The sequence below is a fragment of the Petaurus breviceps genome, unplaced genomic scaffold (assembly GCF_028583685.1).
Source record: "Petaurus breviceps papuanus isolate PSGF00001 unplaced genomic scaffold, PetGlider_PUasm1.0 37, whole genome shotgun sequence".
NCBI lineage: Eukaryota > Metazoa > Chordata > Mammalia > Diprotodontia > Petauridae > Petaurus > Petaurus breviceps.
The window spans coordinates 66225585-66247765 of record NW_027186296.1 but is presented as its reverse complement, the minus strand read 5'-3'; the positions used below and the strand labels follow the sequence as shown (position 1 = coordinate 66247765).

At 38.4% G+C, this 22181-nt stretch overlaps 1 protein-coding gene and 1 long non-coding RNA gene across 2 annotated transcripts in view; both read left to right on the top strand.

The window, feature by feature from the left end:
• The window catches only part of AP3S2 (adaptor related protein complex 3 subunit sigma 2), a 52969-nt gene extending 40874 nt beyond the window's left edge, over positions 1-12095 (top strand). Inside the window, exon 6 of the mRNA XM_069098615.1 lies at positions 10234-12095. Coding sequence (XP_068954716.1) covers positions 10234-10362 — 129 coding nt within the window. The 3' untranslated portion in view covers positions 10363-12095. The remainder of the gene's footprint in view (positions 1-10233) is intronic.
• Positions 12096-18985: 6890 nt separating this feature from the next.
• LOC138168598 (uncharacterized) overlaps positions 18986-22181 on the top strand; it is a 21074-nt gene continuing 17878 nt past the window's right edge. The window contains exon 1 of the long non-coding RNA XR_011170154.1: positions 18986-19154. This is a non-coding gene — a long non-coding RNA (uncharacterized lncRNA). The remainder of the gene's footprint in view (positions 19155-22181) is intronic.

The window sequence follows — 22181 nt, the reverse complement described above, 5'->3', positions numbered from 1 at the left end:
ACCACACCCAGAAATCACTGGCCATGTAACCTTGAGCAAGTTACTTAACCCTGATTGCTTAAAAAAAAAAAACCACAAACTCAGAAGAGGACAACAGTATCAAAGTGCCTACCTGTGAAGCCTCAAAGTGGAATATAAATTGGTCTCAAGTCAAAAAGTCTTCTTGGAAGAGCTCAAAAAGGATTTTAAAAATCAAGAGAGGTAGAAGAAAAATTGGAAAAAGAAATGAGAGTTATGCAGGAGAATTATGAAAAAATAGTCAACAGCTTGGAAAAGGAAGCACAAAAATTGACCGAAGAAAACAACGCCTTAAAAAATAGGATTGACCAAATTGGGGAAAAAAATCCACTGAAGAAAACAATTCCTTTAAAAGTAGAATTGGCCAAGTGGAATAGGAGATACAAAAGCTGAGGAAAAAAATTCCTTAAAAATTAGAATTGGGCAAGTGGAAGCTAATGACTCAATGAGATATCAAGAATCAGTCAAACAGGGGCGGCTAGGAGGCACAATGAATAGAGCACCAGCCCTGGAGTCAAGAGGACCTGAGTTCAAATCCGGCCTCAGACACTTGACACAAAGCTAGCCGTGTGACCTTGGGCAAGTCACTTAACCCCAATAGCCCTACCTTCCCCCCTCCAAAAAGCAAAAAACAAAAACAAAAAAACTACATAAGAATCAAACAAATCAAAAGGATGAAAAATAGAAGAAAATGTAAAATATCTCATTGGAAAAACAACTGACATGGAAAATTGATCCAGGAGAGATAATTTAAGAATTACTGAACTACCTGAAGGCCATGATAAAAAAAAACAAAAGAACCTAGACAGCTTCTTCAAAGAAATTATCAGGGAAAACTGCCCTGATATCCTAGAACCAGAGGGTAAAATTGTCATTGAAAGAATCCACTGATTATCTCCTGGAAGAGATCCCAAAATGAAAACTCCAAGGAATATCATACCCAAATTCCAAAATTATCAGGTCAATGAGAAAATACTGCAAGCAGCCAGAAAGAATCAATTCAGATATCAAGGAGCCACAATCAGTATTAAGCACGACTTAGCAGTTTCTACATTAAAGGATCAGAGGGCTTGGAATATGATATTCTGGAAGGCAAAGGAACTTGGATTATGACCAAGAATCAAGTACCCAGCAAAGTTGAGCATGATCTTTCAGGGAAAAAGATGGATATTGAATGAAATAGGGGACTTTCAAACTCTCTTGATAAAAAGACCAGAACTGAACAGAAAATTTGATTTTCAAATACAAGACTCAAGAGAAGCATAAAAAGGTGAACAAGAAAGAAAAAAAAACCCAACACCATTATTCAATAAGTTTAAACTGTTTATATCCATACATGGCAGGATGATACTTGTAACTCTTGAATTGTGTCTCTATTAGGGCAGTTAGAAGGAGTATACATAGATAGAGGGTGTGGGTATAAGATGACTTTGATGTGATGATATAAAAAAAAAATCAAGGGTTTAAAAAAAAGGTTGTTCTGGGAGAAGAGGAAGGGGGAAGCAGAGTAGGGTAAATTATATCGTATGAAGAGGTACAAAAGAAGGGAAGGGGGTGAGCATTGTTTAAACCTTTCATATGATTTGGCTCAAAGAGGGAATAATATATATACTCAGTTGGATATAGAAATTTATCTTAGGAAGTAGGAGGGAAAAGGGGAAAGAAAAGGGAAAGGGGGGGCTGATAGAAGGGAGGACAGATTGAGGGAGGTGGTGGTCAGAAATAAAATGCTGGTGAGGAGGGACAGGGTGAAAGGAGAGAGAAAAGTATAAACAGGAAAAAATAGGATGGAGGGAAACACACAGTAATCATAACTGTTCATGTGAATGGGATGAACTCTCCCATAAAATGGAAGTGGATAGCAGAGTGGATTAAATCTAGAATCCTACAATATGTTATGAACAAGAAATATATTTGAAGCAGAGATACACACAGAGTAAAGGTAAAAGACTAAAGCAGAATCTATTATGCTTTAGCTGAAGTTAAAAAAAAAAAGCAGAGGTATCAATCCTAATTCCAGACAATAAAAAGCAAAAGAAGATCCAATAAAAAGAGTTAAGAAAGGAAACTGCAGGGCAGCTAGGTGGCACAGGGAGTAAGAGTGCCGGCCCCAGTGTTGAGAGACCTGGGATCGGTTCTGGCCTCAGATGCTTGGCACCCACACAAAAATAACTGTTCATGTAACCTTGAACAAGTTACTTAACCCCAGTTGCTTTAAAAAAATAAAAAAAAAAAGAAAGGAAATTACATCTTTCTAAAAGATTCTAAAGATTCATTGACAATGAAGTAATATCTTAACTAAACACATATCACCAAATGGTATAGCATTCAGATTCTTACAGGAGAAGTTAGGTGAGTTAGAGGAAGAAATAAACAGCAAAATTCTACTAGTGGGGGACCTCAGCTTCCCCTTCTCAGATCTAGATAAGTCTAACCACAAAATTAACAAGAAAGAAATTAAGGAGGTGAGTAGGATTTTAGAAAAGTTAGGTATGATAGACCTCTGGAGAAAATTGAATGGGGATAGAAAGGAATATTCCTTTTTCTCAACTGTACATGGCACCTGTACAGAAATTGACCATGTATTAAGGCTTTTTTGATCAAATGCAGAAAGGCAGAAATATTAAATGTATCCTTTTTCAGATCATGATGCAGTTAAAAATTACATGTAATAAAGGGCCATGGAAAAATAAGATTTCCTAAAGAATGAGTGGATCAAACAAATCATTGAAACCATCAGTTTCATCAAAGAGAATGACAGTAATGAGACAGCACACCAAAATTTATGGGATGCAGCCAGAGCAGTTCTTAGGGGAAATTTTATGTCTCTAAATGCTTACATGAATAAAATAGAGAAGGAGGAAATCAGTTAATTGGGCATGTGGCTAAAAAAGAACAAATTAAAAATCCCCGATTAAGTACCAAATTAGAAATTCTGAAAATCAGAGGAGAGATTAATAAAATTTAAAGTAAAGAAATTATTGAACTAATAAATAAAACTAAGAGCTGGTTTTATGAAAAAGATAACAAAATAATTACCAGTATCAAAAACGAAAATGGTGAATTTACCACCAATGAAGAGGAAATTAAAGCAATAATTAGGAGCTATTTTGCCCAAATATATGCCAATAAATGACAATCTAAGTGAAATGGAAGAATATTTACAAAAATATAAATATCTAGATTAACAAAAGAGGAAATAAAATACTTAACCCCATTTTAGAATAAAGAAATTGAATGAGCCATCAATGAATTCCCTATGAAAAAATCTCCAGTAAAAAAAATCACATGTAAAAATTTACATGTGAATTCTACCAAACCTTTAAAAAACTATATAAACTATTTGGGAAAAGTAGGCAGAGACCTTCCAAATTCCTTTTATGTGTACACAAATGTGGTGCCGATACCTAAAGCACGAAGCACTAAAGCAGAGAAAAAAATTTTTAAACCAATTTCCCTAATGAATGTTGATGCAAAAATTTTAAATAAAATATTAGCAAAGAGAATATAGCAACTTACCACCAGGATAATACACTATGACCAGGTGGGATTTATATCCAGGAGGTCTGGTTCAGTGTTAGGAAAATGATCAGCATAATTACCCATATCAATAACAAAACTAACAGAAATCATATGATTATCTCAGTAGATGCAGGAAAAGCTTTTGACAAAATATAACACCCATTCTTATTAAAAACACTGAAGAGTATAGGAATAAATGGAGTTTTCCTTAAAATGACAAGCGGGGCGGCAAGGTGGCACAGTAAATAGAGCACTAGCCCTGGTGTCAGGAGGACCAGAGTTCAAATCCAGCCTCAGACACTTAACAGTTACTAGCCGTGTGACCTGGAGCAAGTCACCTTAACCCCAATTGCCCTGCCTTCTCCCCTCCAAAAAGCAAAAAAAAAAAAATAGATAAGCAGTATCTATCTAAAGCCATTAACAAGCATTATATGTAATAGGGATACGCTTAGAAGCATTCCCAGTAAGATCAGGGGTGAAACAAGGATGCCCATTATCACCACTGTTATTCAGTATTGTACTAGAAATGCTCGTTTGAGCAATAAAAGAAGAAAAAGTAATTGAAGGAATTAGAATAGGCAGTGAAGAAACAAGATTATCACTCTTTGCAGATGATATTATGATATACTTAGAGAATAAACTAAAAAACTACTCGAAACAATTAACAACTTTAGCAAAGTTGCAGGATATAAAATAAATCCACATAAATCATCAGCATTTCTATATATTACCAACAAAGCCCAGCAGCAAGAGATAGAAAGAGAAATTCCATTTAAAATAACTGTAGACAATATAAAATATTTGGGAGTCTATCTGCCAAGACAAGCCCAGGAACTATATGAACACAGTTTTAAAAGACTTTTCACATAAAGTTATATCTAAACAATTGGGAAAATATCGATTGCTTATGGATAGGCAGAGCTAATGATAAAAACGACAATTCTACCTAAATTAATTTACTTAGTGCCATCCCAGTCAAACTATCAAAAAATTATTTTATAGAGCTAGAAGAAATAGTAACTAAATTCATCTGGAAGAACAAAAGGTCAAGAATATCATGGAAATTAATGAAAAAAAATGCAAAGGAAGGTGACCTAGCTGTACCAGATCTAAAACTATATTATAAAGTGGCAATCATCAAAGCTATTTGGTACTGGCTAAGAAACAGAGTGATGTACCAGTGGAATAGGTTAGGTACACAAGACACAGGACTCAATGACTATACTAATCTACTGTTTGATAAACCCAAAGATTACAACTTTTGGGATAAAAACTCACTGTTTGACAAAAACTGCTGGGAAAACTAGAAAATAGTATTCAGGAACTAGGAATAGACCAACATTTCATATCCTATACCAAGGTAAAGTTAAAATGGGTACATGATTTAAACATAAAGGGTGATACCATAAGCAAATTAGTAGAGCAAGGAATAGTTTATCTGTCAGATCTAAACAAAACCAATGCAACCAAGATTAGCAGAAACCTGAGAAACAATTTTTACAGCCAGTGTTTCTGCTAAAGGCCTCATTTCTAAAATATAGAGAGAACTGAATCAAATTTATAAGAATACAAGTCATTCCCCAATTGATAAATGGTCAAAGGTCATGAACAAGCAGTTTTCAGATGAAGAAATTAAAACTGTCTGTAGTCATATGAAAAAATGCTCTAAATCACTTTTGAATAGAGAAATGCAGATTAAAATGACTCTGAGGTACCACTTCACACCTATCAGATTGGCTAATATGACAGAAAATAAAAATGATAAATGCTGGAGATGATGCGGGAAAATTGGAACATTAATGCACTGTTGGTGGAGTTGTGAACCGATTCAACCATTCTGGAGAGCAATTTGAAACTGTGCCCAAAGGGTTATAAAGGGCATAGCCTTTGATCCAGCTATACCACTACTAGGTCTGTATCCCAAAGAGATCATAAAAAAGGGAGAAGGACCCACATATACAAAAATTTTAGTTGCTCTTTTTGTGGTGGCAAAGAATTGGAAATTGAGGGGATGTCCATCAGTTGGGGAATAGCCAAACAAATTATGGTATGTGAATGTAATGGAATAGTATTGTTATGTAAAAAATGATGAGCAGGTGAATTTCAGAAAAACCTAGTAAGACATGAAACGATGCTGAGTGAAGGGAACAAAACCAGGGGAACATTGAACACAGTAACAGCAATATTGTATGATGATCAATTATGATAGACTTCATTCTTCTCAGCAATGCTGTGATTCAAGATGGTTCCAAGGGATTATGATGGAAGATGCTGACCACAGAGAAAAAAAACTGGAGTCTAAATGCAAATTGAAGCATACTATTTTCACTTTTTTGTTTTTGTTTTTCTTTCTTGTGGTTTTCCCCTATTGTTTTGATTCTTCTTTCATGACATAACTGATATGAAGATATGTTTAACATGATTATACATGTATAATCTATAACAGTGCTTGCTGTCTTGGGGAGGGAGGGAGAAAAATTTGGTGCTCAAAATCTTACAAAGATGAATGTATCTTTACATGTAATTGGAAAAAATAAAATACTATTAAGTAAAAAAAAATGTATGAGGGAGATGGTTTCAGAAAAACCTGTGAAGACTTATATGAACTGATGCAACTTGAAGTGAGCAGAACCAGGACAATGCTGTTTATGATGACCAGCCATGAAAGACTTAGCTCCTCTGATCCAAACAAGGATCTTTGACAAAGGAGTTATGATGAAAAATGCCATCTACCTTCAGAAAAAGAACTGATGAACCTTGAGTACAGATTGAAGCATATTATTTTCACTTTCTTTCTTTTGCTTTTTTTTGGGGGGGGCACATGTGGAACATATGGCTAATGTGGAAATGTGTTTTACATGACTTCATACATATAATGGGCATATTGCTTGCCTTTTCAATGGGTGGGGAGGAGTTAGAGGGAGAAAATTTGGAACTCCAAAAAATATTTGGAGAGAAGATTCCTCAAGGCAGAAAAGAAACATAAAAATCTCATCCCCACACTCTGCTCATTTTGAAAAAGCTTCAGTGCTTCTGAAAATATTCCTTTACAACACTGCCATTCTTTTCTTTATTGAATATAAACTTCTTGAGAGCTTAGATGATTCTATTTGTGTGTTTGTGTGTGTGTGTGTGTCCCTAGCACCTGGTCCTATGTCTGCTGTATAGGAAGCACTTAATAAATGCTTGTTAATTGTTTGCTTTTATATTAGTTTTCATTTGTTAGCCTTTGCTTCTATCCATCTGTATTTCAATAATCAATAATAATAAGTTCTCTATTCATTCACATTTTCTCTAGGCAACTCCCTCTTTTTCTTCCTTATCAAAATTGTATGCTTTGCCTTCAGAATTTAATTCTAAAAATATTCTATTTCTCTTGGGTCAGCTTTCCCTGCAGAATTTTTTGGCCATGAGATCCTACTCTCAGAAGTCACAATGTCAGATCCTTCTTCCCTCTCCTTTTCTATCATAGATTTTAATATGAAATGGTAACTTTTTCTCAAGGTTCTTATTTTTACTTTAGCAACCAATTCCTTCATTTTTTTCAGGATCAGGCCCAGAATAGCAGTTTCATTTGTCACTTTCCCTACTTTTTGAACAATGAAATTCTCATTAAGGCAAGACAGGAATTATCAGCTGCTTTGCTTTTGAACAGGGTTCCAGCAAATATGTGGGTATCTAAAGTTCCCCATTACTTCTGTATTGTATCTCCATGCCAGGTTTGTGATCTGTTTCCCAAATTCCTTGTCTGTTTTCTCCTGGCTAGGTGGTCCTATCACAATGTAGAGCTCCATTTCTCCTATTAAAGAATCATTCTTGCTAACATTATTTACTTTTCTAATTCCTAGATTTCCTTACATGAAGATATGTTTATAATTTCCAGTATCACTCTGCACCTCTTTTATGTGTTCTGTTCCTTTTGAATAAAGTATACATTTTTGGATGGCATTACTATATTCCAATCATCAGTCTTATCCCACTGATTCTCAGAGCTTCCTATCACTGAAAGGCCAAATTTGCCCCTTTCATTAAGCTGGTTGGCTAATTTTGTTTATTATTCATGCTTTGTACATATTAATGTAGACATCTAAGGCAATCTCCTAGCTTTGAGACAAAAATTTATTTCCAAAGTCACTTAGTCTCCCTGAGCCTCAGTTTCCTAATTTGTAAAATGGATAACTTAGGTTATCTTCTCATAAAATTTTTATGAGGCTTTATGGGGTATAATGTATACAAAGCACTCTGTAATCATAAAGCAGTATATAAACATGGGTAGTAGTTATGCCAGTTAAGCTACTTATTTGTTGTTCAGTTGTTCATACATGTCCATGTTTCTGGCTCTTCATGACCCTGTGGACCATTAGTACACTTTTCTTGGCAATGATACTGGAGTGGTTTGTCATTTTTTTCTCCATTGGACCAACAGAGGTTAAGTGACTTGCCCATAGTCACACAGCTAGGAAGTGTCTGAGGTCAGATTTGAACTCAAATCTTCATGACTCCAGGCCTACTGAATCCATCGAGCTACCTCTTAAGCTACCCATGGCCAAGCTACCTATGGCCAAACCTAAAAAACAAACAGGCAGGAATGAAATTGGAAGTGGTAGACTTTTCATGCTTGTAGTATGGATGGGAAAGCCAATTAGCATGTCAAGGAAAGTAGCCAGCTCCTAGTTGCTGGTATTTTAGTCCATTATTTGGTTACTTGTGTAACTATTCCAAGCCACAGGCCTTCTGGAGGAGCCCTGGATCAGCTCATATTCTGGTGAAATTTTCTGGTTTGTATGGCTTCTACCTCTAATGGAGCATACACTAAAGAGTTAAAGCAGTTCCATTTCAGGGAAAGTATCCTCCCTCTGGATGGATGAAGCATTTATTAAATGATAATTGTGCAAAACATTGTCCTAAGTGCTGAGGATACAAATGGAAAAGTAAGAGAATTCTTTATCTCAAGGAGCCTGAACACACATAGGAGGCTTCAACTATGGATTCATTGAGAGGCCCAGTGTTCCTTGGGGTACAATGGTAAGGCAGATGGTAATTGCTCTTTTTGCTTCGGTGCCATGTTCACTGATAAAACCATAATTATTTCTGCTCTTGAGATATTTAACCATGCTAAGGTCTTTAGTGATGAGAACTTTTCTTGATCTTCAGTAGTTGTAGCTCCTAAAAAGTCAGGAGGACCATTGCCATCTTCGTAGTAGGGGCTGGAAGCAGGGTGAATTGTCTGGAGGACACTTGGCTTATCTGACCTTCAGTGGTAGTCGGCATTGGTTCCTTTGGGATGGTGAAATTTTTCCAATGGGGTTGCACCCCTGAATAATGGTTGTGGAGCTAGCCTGGAAGCAGAGCTAGTGGCTTGAAGGAAACTGGTTTTTATTCCTGGGGCTGTTGTATACAGTGTCATGGGTTTCCACTGGGGACTAACGGAAGATGTGGTCATGGTCAGGACAGTGGTTTGATCTGCTTGGCACATGCTGCCTTTTGGGTATTTTGCTGCTTTAGCTGCCTTGTTAGATGATATTGAAAAATCAGAGTTGCTTCTTTCTCTGTTTCCTATCCTTTGTAAGAAGCTAGATTTGGGTTAATGTTTGAATCTAACATACTAAATTTCCCCTCAAATTCTCCCAGTTTCCTGAAGCAATTAAATTACTCTATTTGACTGAGCTACAAGAAATTCTCTTTCATGAAGCCTAGAAGTTTGTGATGTGGAAGTCTTTCTAGACTACTGCCATAGTGGCAGTTGTGGTTTCTTTAAGAGTATTGGCTAGCAGGCTGCTAGAAATAGCGAATGAATCAAGATCAAGTGGTTTTATAACTGATGGAAAAATAGACTTGCCGGGTGAGGGTAGGCTCTATGTTGACATACAGGAAATGGATAGTTAGAAAAAAAAGATCTTGAGAAACATCCCTGACAACCCCTCTCCCTGAACTCCTAATCTCCCCTCCCCCCTGCCCCAGCCTATTGTAGATGATGGGGAGTTTTTGGCTACCAGCTGCCTTCATCTGCTTTTTATTACAAGTCCTGCCAGTTGTACTGCACTTTGGGGCCCTCCAACTTCACATGCGTGTCATTGGTTTCCGCATTATATCCATGTGAAATTTCTAAAAGCCAACTCTTTCTTGTTTCTTGCAATCCCCTTGGCAAATAACTGAAAATAAAGCAATACAGTTTCATTTCCCTTCCAAAAAAGGTTTCTCTGTGACTGTTAGTTTTCTATGAAAGTCTGGTTGCTAAGATATCTGGCCTAGAAGAAAGTGTGTGATCTTTCTCCAAATGTAATAACACATCTGCATGGCCTTAAGGCATAAAGAAACCATATCAAATAAAGTACAGAATTTAGTTCCCGTCACTGGGCTTTGAGGCTATTATATGAAGAATTGCTTGTTATACTTGAAGAATGAGATGAAGAAAATCTGAACTGGGAAGTACCATGGTGCTATGGGAAGTTGTGGATTTGAAATCAAAAGACTTGGGTTTGAATCTTGACTCTGGTACTTAATACTCATGTGACTTAGGGCAGTTTAGCCTCTCTGCTCCTCAGTTTCATCATCAGTCCTTGGACCATAATTTGTTTAGGATTGGCCATAAGCATTCGTTTGTCTTCTGTTTTTTAACATTAAACAGGAACTGAAGAGCCTATGATGATATAGTCCTTTTGTCTCATCTTTGTATCTCTTTTCTCCCATTAGGGTGGCCTTTCAGCAGCCCCTGCTCGGGCTGTATCTGCAGTGAAGAACATTAATCTCCCTGAGATCCCTCGGAACATCAATATTGGGGATATCAACATCAAAGTTCCCAACCTCTCTCAGTTTGTCTGAGGACTAAAGTAGCATCCGTTGGATCAAGCGAAACTGAATCCTTTGAAAACCCGAGACCAGGCTGATCATGGATCTCAGCAAAATTTGAGTCTTAGCAGCATTAAGACCTAATGCCTGGTCTCTTTTTGTTTGGGCAGACTCACGGGTGTGGGATTAGGGAAAAGTCAATGTTATATCAATCTCTGTGCACATGTCCAACATGACATTCTTCATTGCCTACAAGAACAGCATTCATGTGGGGAATGCATATCTCACTTAAGTAAATCAACTAGCATTCTCAAATCTTCTGCTCCATTTTCTTCTGCATGCTGAATCTCCCTAAGGGTAGTGGTTGTTTGAGTTAGTCCCCACAGATTCTAGGGGGGCAGATATCTAGAGGGTCATTATTCTCAGTGCCACAAGATTCTTGTGGTTATTACACCTTTCTGCTAGGTGCCAAGGGTTGGCTCTTCAGATTCAGATTCAGGAAAGCTGGCTTTCCTCTGAAGTTTATCAGAAAATGATGGGGGTGGGGTACTAATTTTCATAGAAGTCTGAATCACCTGCTGGCTTGATAAAGGTGATTGTAGCCAATATTCTTCTGTCTAATCATGCCTTTTTTATAGCAAATAACATTTCTTCCCCCAAGAAAATATCTTACCTGTCAAGAATCCAAGATCTGTTTTCTTTGGTGTTTTATGAAAAGTCCATAGTCAGAAACATGATAGCATATGTTTATCAATGCATTGACAGTGGATCTGCAACCACCCAACTTTTCATCAGATGATAAATCTAGTAAGCTCCCTACCTAAGGAATGGCCCTGGCTGCAGGAGTATTTTGGGGCCTGGGAGACTTATTTTTGTAGCAATTGATGTGAGAGGATGTTTGATTATTTTCTACTTAGAGTTCTATTGTGGTCTTTTCTGAGGAATCTTCCCTTGGCTTATCTTCAGTTGGGAGTTCTAAGTTCAGGCTGAATGTTGCTTCTACCTCTTCTGTATCATAAAACCATTGCAGTTTCCATACAAGACTAGGCCAGGGATACGGGAGGAGTGAAGGAGCCATGTGTTTGTGGGGGCTCAGGGTGAGAAGTGGAGATGTTCAAGGACTGTAGTGAGGAGTGTCTGCTGTATTGAGGATATATTAACACATTATCCTGTTAAGGATGATGTGTTAATGAATTTAAAGAGGCTCTTCCTGAATTCCAAGACAGGGTGTGTACCTTTCCTCCCTGGTAATAAATACTCCTCCATGACTTGCATATCTCTTTTTTTATGGTAAATGTATAGCAAAACTGCTCATAGTAATATTAAAATTCCTATCCTCCCCACCTGCCTTTTCAGTGGACCTGATAAGAGACTGTGAAGCAATTATTTCAACAGCACACTGTGTTACTTGTGTGGTCATATGCTTTCCTTAATTGTAGTAATAAATCTTTCAACCTAAGTGGGACCTCTGTTTTGTACAAAACTCTGTGTGCTGTCCTCTTCCCTTCCAGGGCACAGTTTGGGGAACTGAGCAGTTATTTGGTTTCTTAAACTTTCTGGGAAGGTAAGTTTACTTGACTCATAGAACCATGATTGAAGAATATTTTTGTTCATATTTTAATTGTGCAACACATGACTCTTGGTCTTTTCACCCTACCATATTTTTCTTTGAAAGAAAATCACTGTCATTTGTCATTGACTTTCCCTAACCTTTCCCCAGAACTCTCCCTAGTAATAAATAGATATAATTGTGCAAAACAAATCAACACGTTGGATGTGTCTGAAAAATGTGTGCTTCATTCCATACCTACAGTTTGCCATATCTTTGTCAGTATGCCTACCTGGAACAAACCTTGACTCCAGACCTGGAAATAACCTAGGTTCTTGTAGAGCAGGTTATCTCTGAACCAATCTTGGTTAATCCTCTCAGAGAACAAATTGAAGTTAACAGAGACAGTTGCTTTGGGTGCTGTTAATATGTAGATTTAAAGATGAAAAGTACTTTAGATGCCATCTGGTTCAATCTCCTTATTTCACAATTAAGGAAACTGAAGCCCTCAAGAATATATAGGTCATGATGTCAGAGACAGGATTTGATTGAACTCAGTTCATCTGACTTGGACTGAAAAGTCAGTGCTCTTCCCACTATGGACATAGAGGAATCGTGCAAAAAAAAAAAAGCCCAAGCTAGTAATTTAAAATCATCTCTCATCTATCAGATAATGTAGCAAATTTGCTGGATATAAAGGTGGGTGACACCTCTTGATATACATTATGTCACAGGGAAATTTCTTTAAATACTAAACTTTAAAATATAAGCAGAAATATTGAGTGATGTGAATTTTGACATAGATTATGCAATATGAGGTAGAAAAAAAGTTATTTGGTTGAGAGTGGCTGTGGAGAAATGGGTATGGCTAGTTAGAGGTCAGTAGCTGTCTTGTTCTCCTAAGCTATGTGAAGTCTTAGTTTATGTGCCACGTTTGTGTCAGGGCATTCTGGGACACATATATATATATATATATATATATATATATATATATATTCAGTCATGCAATAAAGCCCAATAGTTATATAATAGCTCAATGGAGTTCAACTAACTGTTCTGTCATTTGTATGCTGGGTGTCATTTGGTAAACATCTCTAATTTTTATTCATCAAGGGATTTTTGTACTTTGTAAATTCGTCATGTACTTAAATTCTCAGTATTCCACCAAAGTATGCCATCCATTTGAATAATCTTCGTTAGATATGTGCAGTGTTAATTTTTAAGTATCTGAGATAAAACATTCCTTGGTAGTTAAGAATATGAACTCTTTTGGTTGCAATTAGTGTAAGGCTTGAAAATGAATGAATGAAAGGAAGGAGGAAAAAGCATTTATTAAGTACTTACTGTGCTAGGCATTATGCTGAGCATTAGGAATACAAATACAAGCAAGCAAACTAGTTCCTGTCAACAGCTTACATTTTAACATTGGAAGATAGTTCAAATAGGGAAGTGTTTTGGGCAGGGAAGTCAAATGGAATCATAGAGAATTGATTGATACATTCTTTCTTGGAATACTAATGTTGATTTGATTACAGTTTTGAGAGCTGGAGTTGGAAATGGGATATAGATACAGCAGCATGGCATGAAGATGGCTAGGAAGTGACATGCTGGGTCTGAACAAGATCATATGAATCTCACCAATCAAAAGTTCGTAGTCTCAGGGTGGGAGCTTGAGTGCCAGATTGGAGCTTGAGTGCCAGATTGACGTTAAAGCTGGAATGTAAGAGCTTGGCACCTTGGAGATAAGTAAGATTCTTTGGACCTTTGTTTGTGCTGATTCACTTTTGTTAGACAGTAGAAAAAGATTTAGTCATGAATTCTCTGTAGCTCCTATAATCTGAAGATAACAAAAAGAACATTGCCCAGATGACTATTTTTGCTTAACAAATATATCAGGGATTTCCTCTAAGTTATGATACTATACAATATCTCAGACTGCCATTAGTTATATGATCTGTTTACATAATGAAAAACTGCTTATATCAAAACCACCAGGAACTTAGAATAAAGATGACAAAGAATTGGAAACCAATTTGGTTCCCATTGAAAGGGAAATAACTAAATAAGTTATGGCATATGAATGTGATGGAATACTATTATGCTCTAAGAAATGATTAAAGGATTAGTTTCAGAAAAACTGGGAAGACTTGTATGAACTGATGCAAAGTGAAGTGAATGGAACCAAGAAAACAATTTATACAATAACAATATTGTGAAAACAAACAACTTTAAAAGACTTAGTAACTCTGATTAACACAATAACTAGCCACAATCCCAGAGGACTCATGATGCAACATGCTGCCACCTCCAGAGGAAGGAGTGATGGACTCAAAGTACAAAATATCCCTCTCCCTCTCCCTTTTCCTTTTCCTTTCCCTCTCCTCCCTCTCCCTCTCCTCTCACTTCCTCCCTCCCCTCTCTCATAATTAAATTTAAGAGAAAAAAAAAGAAAGCTTTTCTTTACTACCATTAAGTTTGGTTTAATGAAAAATTTTGTCAAGGTAATGGATCAAATAATATAAGTTTTCTTTACCTGAACAATGTATTTCCAGGAATCAGGTTAAAATCAATGAGAGGATATTAGGGAGTCCTCAAGGCAAAAGATGAAAGATGGACATTCTGAAGAAGAGTTGTATAAAGTTAAAGAAGCTGCATAAAATTGGTTTTACAAGCCATAACCAAATGATTACTGAAAAATTGTCATAGATCTTTCCAAAGCCTGTAAAGTTAGGTGATGTAACATATCTCTCAGGATCTGTTTTTTAAGATTCACACTTGAACTTCTTCCTGGAAAAACTAGGTATTTATACTCAGTGATGATCATGAAGAACACTTCTAATAAAATAATCCCAAATGGAAAAGCAGTGTCAAGAAAGTGGAAAATAAGTATACCTGCTGGCTACTGTTGACTCTAATGAGGAATTTGCCACAGACCAAGTTCAACAGGAAATCAATAAATTCATTTTAGATCAGTTAAAAAAATGTAATTTTTGGTAGTAAAAACGATTTCTAAAAATGTATAACTGATTCTCACAGAGGTGGCAGATTATAATAATAGCTAACAGTTATGTGGAACTTACTGGATGCCAGGAACTGTGTTAAGTGCTTTAAAAAAAATTTCATTTGATCCTCACAACAACCCTGAGAAATAGATGCTTTTATTCTCATTTTACAAATGAGGAAACTGAGGAAAACAGGTTAAGTGACTTACCCAGGGTCCCACAACTAGGAAGTTATCTGAGGCTAAATTTGAACTCAGGTCTTTTTGATTCCAAACCCAGCACTCTATGCATTGTTCTACTTAGCTAAATTTATAATAGTAATATACTGATATATTATTCAGATGAAGTAATGAGTGTCCACATGCAATTTCAGTGCATTCTAGTAAATGAGGAAGCCAGTGTACTTTCTGGTATATGAGATTGCTGTTTGGTTTTTGTTGGTGTTTTTCATTTCCTTTTAATCAGAACAATAAAATTGAGGTTTCTACTCAGCCTTTTTATTCAGACATCTGATATTAGATGTTACCTTCCATTCCGTAGGTTCTAGATTCTGCCCCATCCCTTCCCAGTGTTTCATAAGCGCCTGAGAACTCTTATCTTAGATAACCTTAGACCTCAGGTGGAAAATTTTGCAGCTGTCAGTCATGAGTATTAGTGAAATGATTATCTTAACTGAAACCAGATAGCAAACAACTATTTCCAAGGCATCTTTGCATAGGTGCAACAGATGATAAAAATGGTGCTTTCAGGATTATGCCATCTGCCACCCCCACCTCCAAGCAGAAATTTCCCTGGGTGGCCTCACAATAAGCATTTATATGTATTTTCCCACACATACCTTGGGGGATACATTCTTAGCTCAGCATAACATTGGTTCCACCAAGGTTATGTCCAAGTGTGGAATAACTACTGGAGTCCTTATCTCAGCTACCATTAGCCAGGTAAGTCTTAGAAGGCCACTTGTTGTTACTAGGGATGTTGATTCAGCCCTGGCTGCACCCAGGGTGTCTTCTAGACCTTTATAAAACTCACAAGGTTGGGGCCTGTAATTCCTTCACCTAGAATATAAATGTATTGTATGTTACCTACTGCTACTACCTGAAAGATTAAATAGGTGTAGAGAAGTACCCAGCTTTTTCCTCCTCAGGGCAGACCTCAAAGATTCAGTCTTGATTCCTTTTTACTTCTGCTGGATCCTTGTCCATACTGCTCATTGCAGCATAGCACATATAATTATTTTTAAGTACCTGTTTAAAATATTTGAATTATTGTTATACGTGTGAGGAAATCTCAAGGTTCAAGCTCTGTAGAGATCTGTGTAAATCAGATACAGTTTAATGTTACTTAGCTTGAGCAGATCTGAAGCACATTTAAAGCATTAATGTCACCTGGACCAGGAGTGGGACCCTTTCGCCTTAAGGCCACCTTTGGCCTTCTAAATCTGACATTTTGAAAGAACCCAAATTTTACTGAAGAAATCCCAAAGGATTTAAGAATTTAGAAGGCCACATATGGCCTTAAGGCTGCAGATTCCCTACCACTGTTCTAGACTCTTCCTGCTTCACTCTCCTCACAACTAGTCCTGCTTTGGGAGCAAACATTCTACCTAAGCTATAACCCCAGGCCCAGGGTGAGCAATAGTGCCCACAGGAGATGGTTTTCCTCTCTCTCCTGGGGTACATGTAGTGGTGTGCTGGAGCTGGATGGACTGGCTGAGATTTCAGCATAAGCATTTACACCTGGAAAATCAACAAAATGCTTCCAATCAAGGCATGAGTTACTGTTTGGTTGATTGTCTAGACTTAAGAAAGTGATGGGAGAAAATGTTAGTAATGCAAATTAAACTTCAAAGTGTGTCATTATATATCCATTTTTGAGAGCTGGTTGTCAGCACACATCTGGATATGGGCCATTTTGGGTTTTGTCTTCCATGGGGAATACTCTGGCTACTCTCCCAGAGCCAGCCCTGCTGTGCCTGCACCTCTGTTCTAGGGTATCCTGAAGGATTTAGTGGTATGTCTGCTCTTGCTATTGGTTCAAGCTCCCGTCAGCTATGTTCTTCCCCATTGTTAGGTGCCAATGATGAGAACCCTGGTTTCACTTAACTGCATAACCTCAACTAATTTTTACAAAGGGACATTTACTTCAAAGCTAGAGTAAGAACAAATGTGCAAACATTTCCCCACACACATCTTGGGGGATACACTCTTAGCTCAGTTCCCACATAACATTGGTTCCACCAAGGTTATGTCCAAGTGTGGAATAACTACTGGAGTCCTCATCTCAACTACCATTAGCCAGGGTCTTAGAAGGCCACTCATTGTTACTAGGGATGTTGATTCAACCCTGGGTGCACCCTTGGACTCTGACACCAGGGTGTCTTCTAGACCTTTATAAACTCACAAGGTTGGGGCCTGTAATTCCTTCACCTAGAATATAAAAGAACAAACATAGAGGCCCATTTCTTAGGGCCATATGGCCTGAGAGAGGGAAGAAGACCCCAAGTCCTCTTCTCCTGAAGCATCTTCTTTCACTGTTAGCAAAGGAGTCCCACAACAAAGAAGCCAAAAGGACTGAAGCAAGAGACTGGTAGAAGCTGACTGAGGCCTTTTGAATGCCTCTATAGACAAATGGCGAACCTCCCATTCACCATATGGTTAGATGACCAGAACCAGTTTTATAATGTCACACATGGGGGCAGCTAAATGGTGCAGTGAATAGAGCACCAGCCCTGTAGTGAGGAGGACCTCACTACATAGTGAGTTCAAATCCAGCCTCAGACACTTAACACTAACTGTGTGACCTTGGGCAAGTCACTTAACTCCAATTGCCCTGCCCCCCCCTCCAAAAAGTAAAAAAAAAAAAAAGAATGTCACACATCCTCCAGTCTTTCAAAGGTACTTACTTAGAGGTTTTCAACCTCTCTATTAACAAGCTCCTCAGCTCCTCCAGGAAGTTCTGTGCATGAGCCATATCCCTCAGTACACTTGGTGAGTTGGGTGTTTTAGTCACTTAAACAAACAAACAAACATAGTTTCAAATTGTTTTCTAGAAACAGTTGGACCAATTCAAAGCTCATTGTGTTTTTGAGGGGCAGCTAGGTGGTACAATGGATAGAGTGTCAGGCCTGGAGACATAAAGGATTATCTTCCTGAGTACAAATCTGACTTCAGACACTAGCTGTGTGACCTTGGGAAAGTCATTTAACCCTATTTGCCTCAGTCTCCTCATCTGCAGAATGAGCTGGAGAAGGAAATGGCAAACCACTCTATATTTTTGCCAAGAAAACCCAAAAAGAGTTGGACATGACTGAACAACAACAGAGTCTTTTTTGGTATCTCTCTATTAACTCCCCTCATACCAAGATCTTTGTTTCTACTTATAAACATTTGTTTTCTCCTCCCTTTCCATTCCCTAACTGCTCATTAACCTTGTAGAGAACCTTGTTACTTCTGTCAATTGGACAGGAGTCAACCCCTAATCTGTGGGTGGAGCTTAATAGAGCAGGTTAGAGACAGGAGAGTTAGGATTCAAACAAGGTTAATTTCAAAGTGAGGGAAATTGCTTAAGAAAGGACACACCTAGAAACAAGGAGCAGATGGTCTTCATATTTACCTGGAGAGGCTTAAAAGAACTGATGCTGAGTGAGAAGAGTAGAACCAGGAGAAATTTGTACACAATTACAGACACAACGTATGTGTGATGACCAACTTTGATAGACTGGACTCTTCTCAGCAATGTTGTGATATAAATCAATCCCAAAAGACTCATGATGGAGAGAAAAAGGTGCATCCAGAGAAAGAACTAGAAAGAACTAAGTTTATATCCAGGTGGAAGCAAAATACCTGATCTTTTTCCTTCTCTTATTTGGTTTTATGCCCTCTTTACCATTTTTCATTCCAGCTGGTACAATCTGTCCTTATAACCTGACTAATGTATAATGTGAAAGTATTTACAGATTCTATACATGACTATCAGCCGCCATGGGGGGGAGGGTAGGGAAGGGAACAAAATGTGAAACTCTAGGAATTGTGGAGTTGAATCCTGTAAACTAAAAGGAAACAAACAAATTAATAAAAAAAAATTTTTTTTTAAAAGAAAGGACACACCTGCCAAGGCGTGTGGAGGGGACCTGATTTAGTGTGAAGAGATCTCAATACTTGTACCAATGGCTAACCAATGAGCTGTAGCCCCGACAATGAAGAGTAACAGCATCAGGGCTTCGTGACCAGAAATAATTCTGAGATTTTCCTGTGACTGAAATCATCCAGAGAGTGAGTACAAAGGATTGTTGATATGCTAAGCTCGGGGCACAACCTGCTTGTTAGGCCTTAGCTCTAGAAAACAGGGTGTCTTCTAATATTTTGGCATTGCCCCCTTTTAACCAAAGAGAAGGAGATTGAAAGAACCCTTACCCTTCTGGTCAATAAGGGAAAGGCAGGGACAAGCCAAGATGTCACTGGAGAGGCCGGTTGGGCCAGGTGAGATGTTGCCTGAGAGGTTTGTTCCTTGAGGGGTTCTATGGGGAAGTATGTCCCACATATCATTGCTAGCCATTGTTTGCTGGCAAACAGAAAAGATGAGGGCCAAGAATGTAGAGGAAGAAAATGCAAACACATGCTTGAATCAAGGCCTTGGTGACTGGGCACATAACAAAAGGGAAGAAGGCAAAAGACAACAACTGGGACAGTACACTCAGTCCTTGTCTGGAATCTTGAGACAGCTGTCTCGTCTAGATGTTGGCTGCTCCTGGGTCCGTACTAGATGAACCTTGAGGTCCCTGGAGGGTTTTGCTATCCACTTAAGGGTAGGGGCTTTCTTCAGATGGTCCAGGAGCCCACACCCACAAATTTGACAGTCATGGGAGTAGTCAAAAGGATCTGATAGGGGCCCTTAGAAAAAACTCCTTGCATTAATCTTTAAATCTGAGTTCCTGGTCAGCATAACACAGATCCTTAGTTAAGAGTCTCTAAACAATGCATAGATGATCCAGTTTCCCAGCCACACAGTGCTAGGTTCAAACAATGCAATAAAGTTTTTCTTGCAATTCCCATAATTGCAAAATTACATTGTCAGGTACAAATCAAACTGCTTAGAGGTCTTACAATGGACTAGTTTTGAGAAGGGAGATTTACATATCACCAAGGTAATCTAGAAAACTTAAACAAAAACATCTTGAAACAACAGATCAAAGCAATACAATGGTTATCACCAATATTAACTGACATTAAATCTCTTTGTATCCTGGTAACCCATTCTCAAAGTCCATTTAACCAGCATATTTTGAGTCCCAGATGCTTCATGTGGTTATCTGGTTTCTAGATATCTTTTCTTGGATGATAAACTTATTCTTAGGACAACTCTAAAAAGAGGCTCTGCTTTTCTGGTTTCAAATCTAGAGGTTCCTAGATAATTCTGTTAGAAATATCACTTAGGGCGGAGTCAAGATGGCAGAGTAGAAACACGACCTCCCTGCGGCTCCAGCTTCCACCTTCCCCAATCCATGTTAAAAAGGGGCTCTAAACAAACTTTGGAGCTGCAGAACCCACAAAATGACACAGAGAAGCTAACCTCCCGCTGAGGACAGCCCAGTAGGCAGGGAGGAATCCAGCAGAGTGCTCTGGGAGCTGAGCCCAGCCCCACACCGAGGCTTTAGCCCCAGGGTGGGCCTGACCAGCCGGCTGCAGGAGGGATTCCAGATCAGCAGCAGCTGTGGCCATTTCCAGATTTATCAACACATAGATGCGAAGGACAAAGTGAGAGGTCAGTGCAGTCTGGACTTTGGGACCCAGTAAGTGGGAGTGCGTGGCTTTTGCCCCTGGGGTGAGAAGCTGGTGAGACTCTGGCACAGCCAGCCAGCACCATGTGGCAGCTTCAGCTCCTGGCCTGCAGAGTGTGGGGGGACCAAGCACCAGTCTGAGGGGTAATCGCTCTTGCTTTAAACCTTCTTGGATCTGGATTGCAGTCTAGGGTGGAGGTCCTGGGGTGTGTGTCCAGCTTGCCAGAGTGTGTGGAGACCTCAGAGAGGGCACCCATCTAATACCTCCAAGCAGCTGAGGAAACCCCATCATTTGAGATGAAAGCTCCCCTGTCTGGTGGCAGAGTCCTACTGTGGCAAAAAGCTCAGGGGTCAAGTGACTGAGGGGCAACATGACCAGGCAAAGGAAACAAAGCAGACAGAAGATTCTAATATTAGTCTCCAATTTTGGGGACAAAAAGGAGCAAAGCATGGAACAGGAGGAAGACAGTGAAGTCAGAACTCCTGCACCAAAAGCTTCAAAGGAAAATACAAGCTGGTTACAGGCCATAGAGGACCTTAAGAAGCAGATAAGAGAAGTGGAGGAAAAATTGGGAAGAGAAATGAGAACGATGCAAGAAAATTACGAAATGAGAGTCAACACCCTGACTGAGGAAAATCACACCTTGAAAAATAGACTAACTCAAATGGCAAAAGAGGCTCAAAAAGGCAATGATGAGAAGAATGCCTTAAAAAGTCGAATTTGCCAGATGGAAAAAGAATCTCAAAGGCTCAATGAGGAGAATCATTGCTTCAGAATTAGACTGGAGCAAATGGAAGCTAATGACTTTATGAGAAATCAAGATGCTGTTAAACAGATTCAAACAAATGAAAGAATAGAAGGCAATATGAAATATCTCATAGGAAAAACCACTGAACTGGAAAATAGATCCAGGAGTGATAATTTAAAAATTATTGGACTACCTGAAAGCCATGATCAAAGTAAGAACTTAGAAATCATCCTCCAGGAAGTTCTCAAAGAAAACTGCCCTGATGTTTTAGAACCAGAGGGCAAAATAGAGGTTGAAAGAATCCACTGATCACCTCCTGAAAAAGATCCCCAAAAGAAAACTCCTAGGAATATTATAGCCAGGTTCCAGAATTCCCAGATCAAGGAGAGAATATTACAAGCAGCCAGGAAGAAACAGTTTGAATATTGTGGAAACACAATCAGGATAACTCAGGATCTGGCAGCTTCTACACTGAGGGATCAAAGGGCTTGGAATATGATATTCTGGAGGTCAAAGGAGCTGGGATTAAAACCAAGAGTCACCTACCCAGCAAAACTGAGTATCATGTTTCAGGGGAAAATATGGTCATTCAGTGGAATAGAGGACTTTCAAGCATTCTTGATGAAAAAACCAGAGTTGAATAGAAAATTTGACATTCAGATACAAGAAGCATGAGAAGCATGAGAAAGTAAAAAGGGAAAAGAAATCATAAGGAACTTATCATAATTGAACTATTAACATTCCTACATGGAAAAACAATAATTGTAACTTAT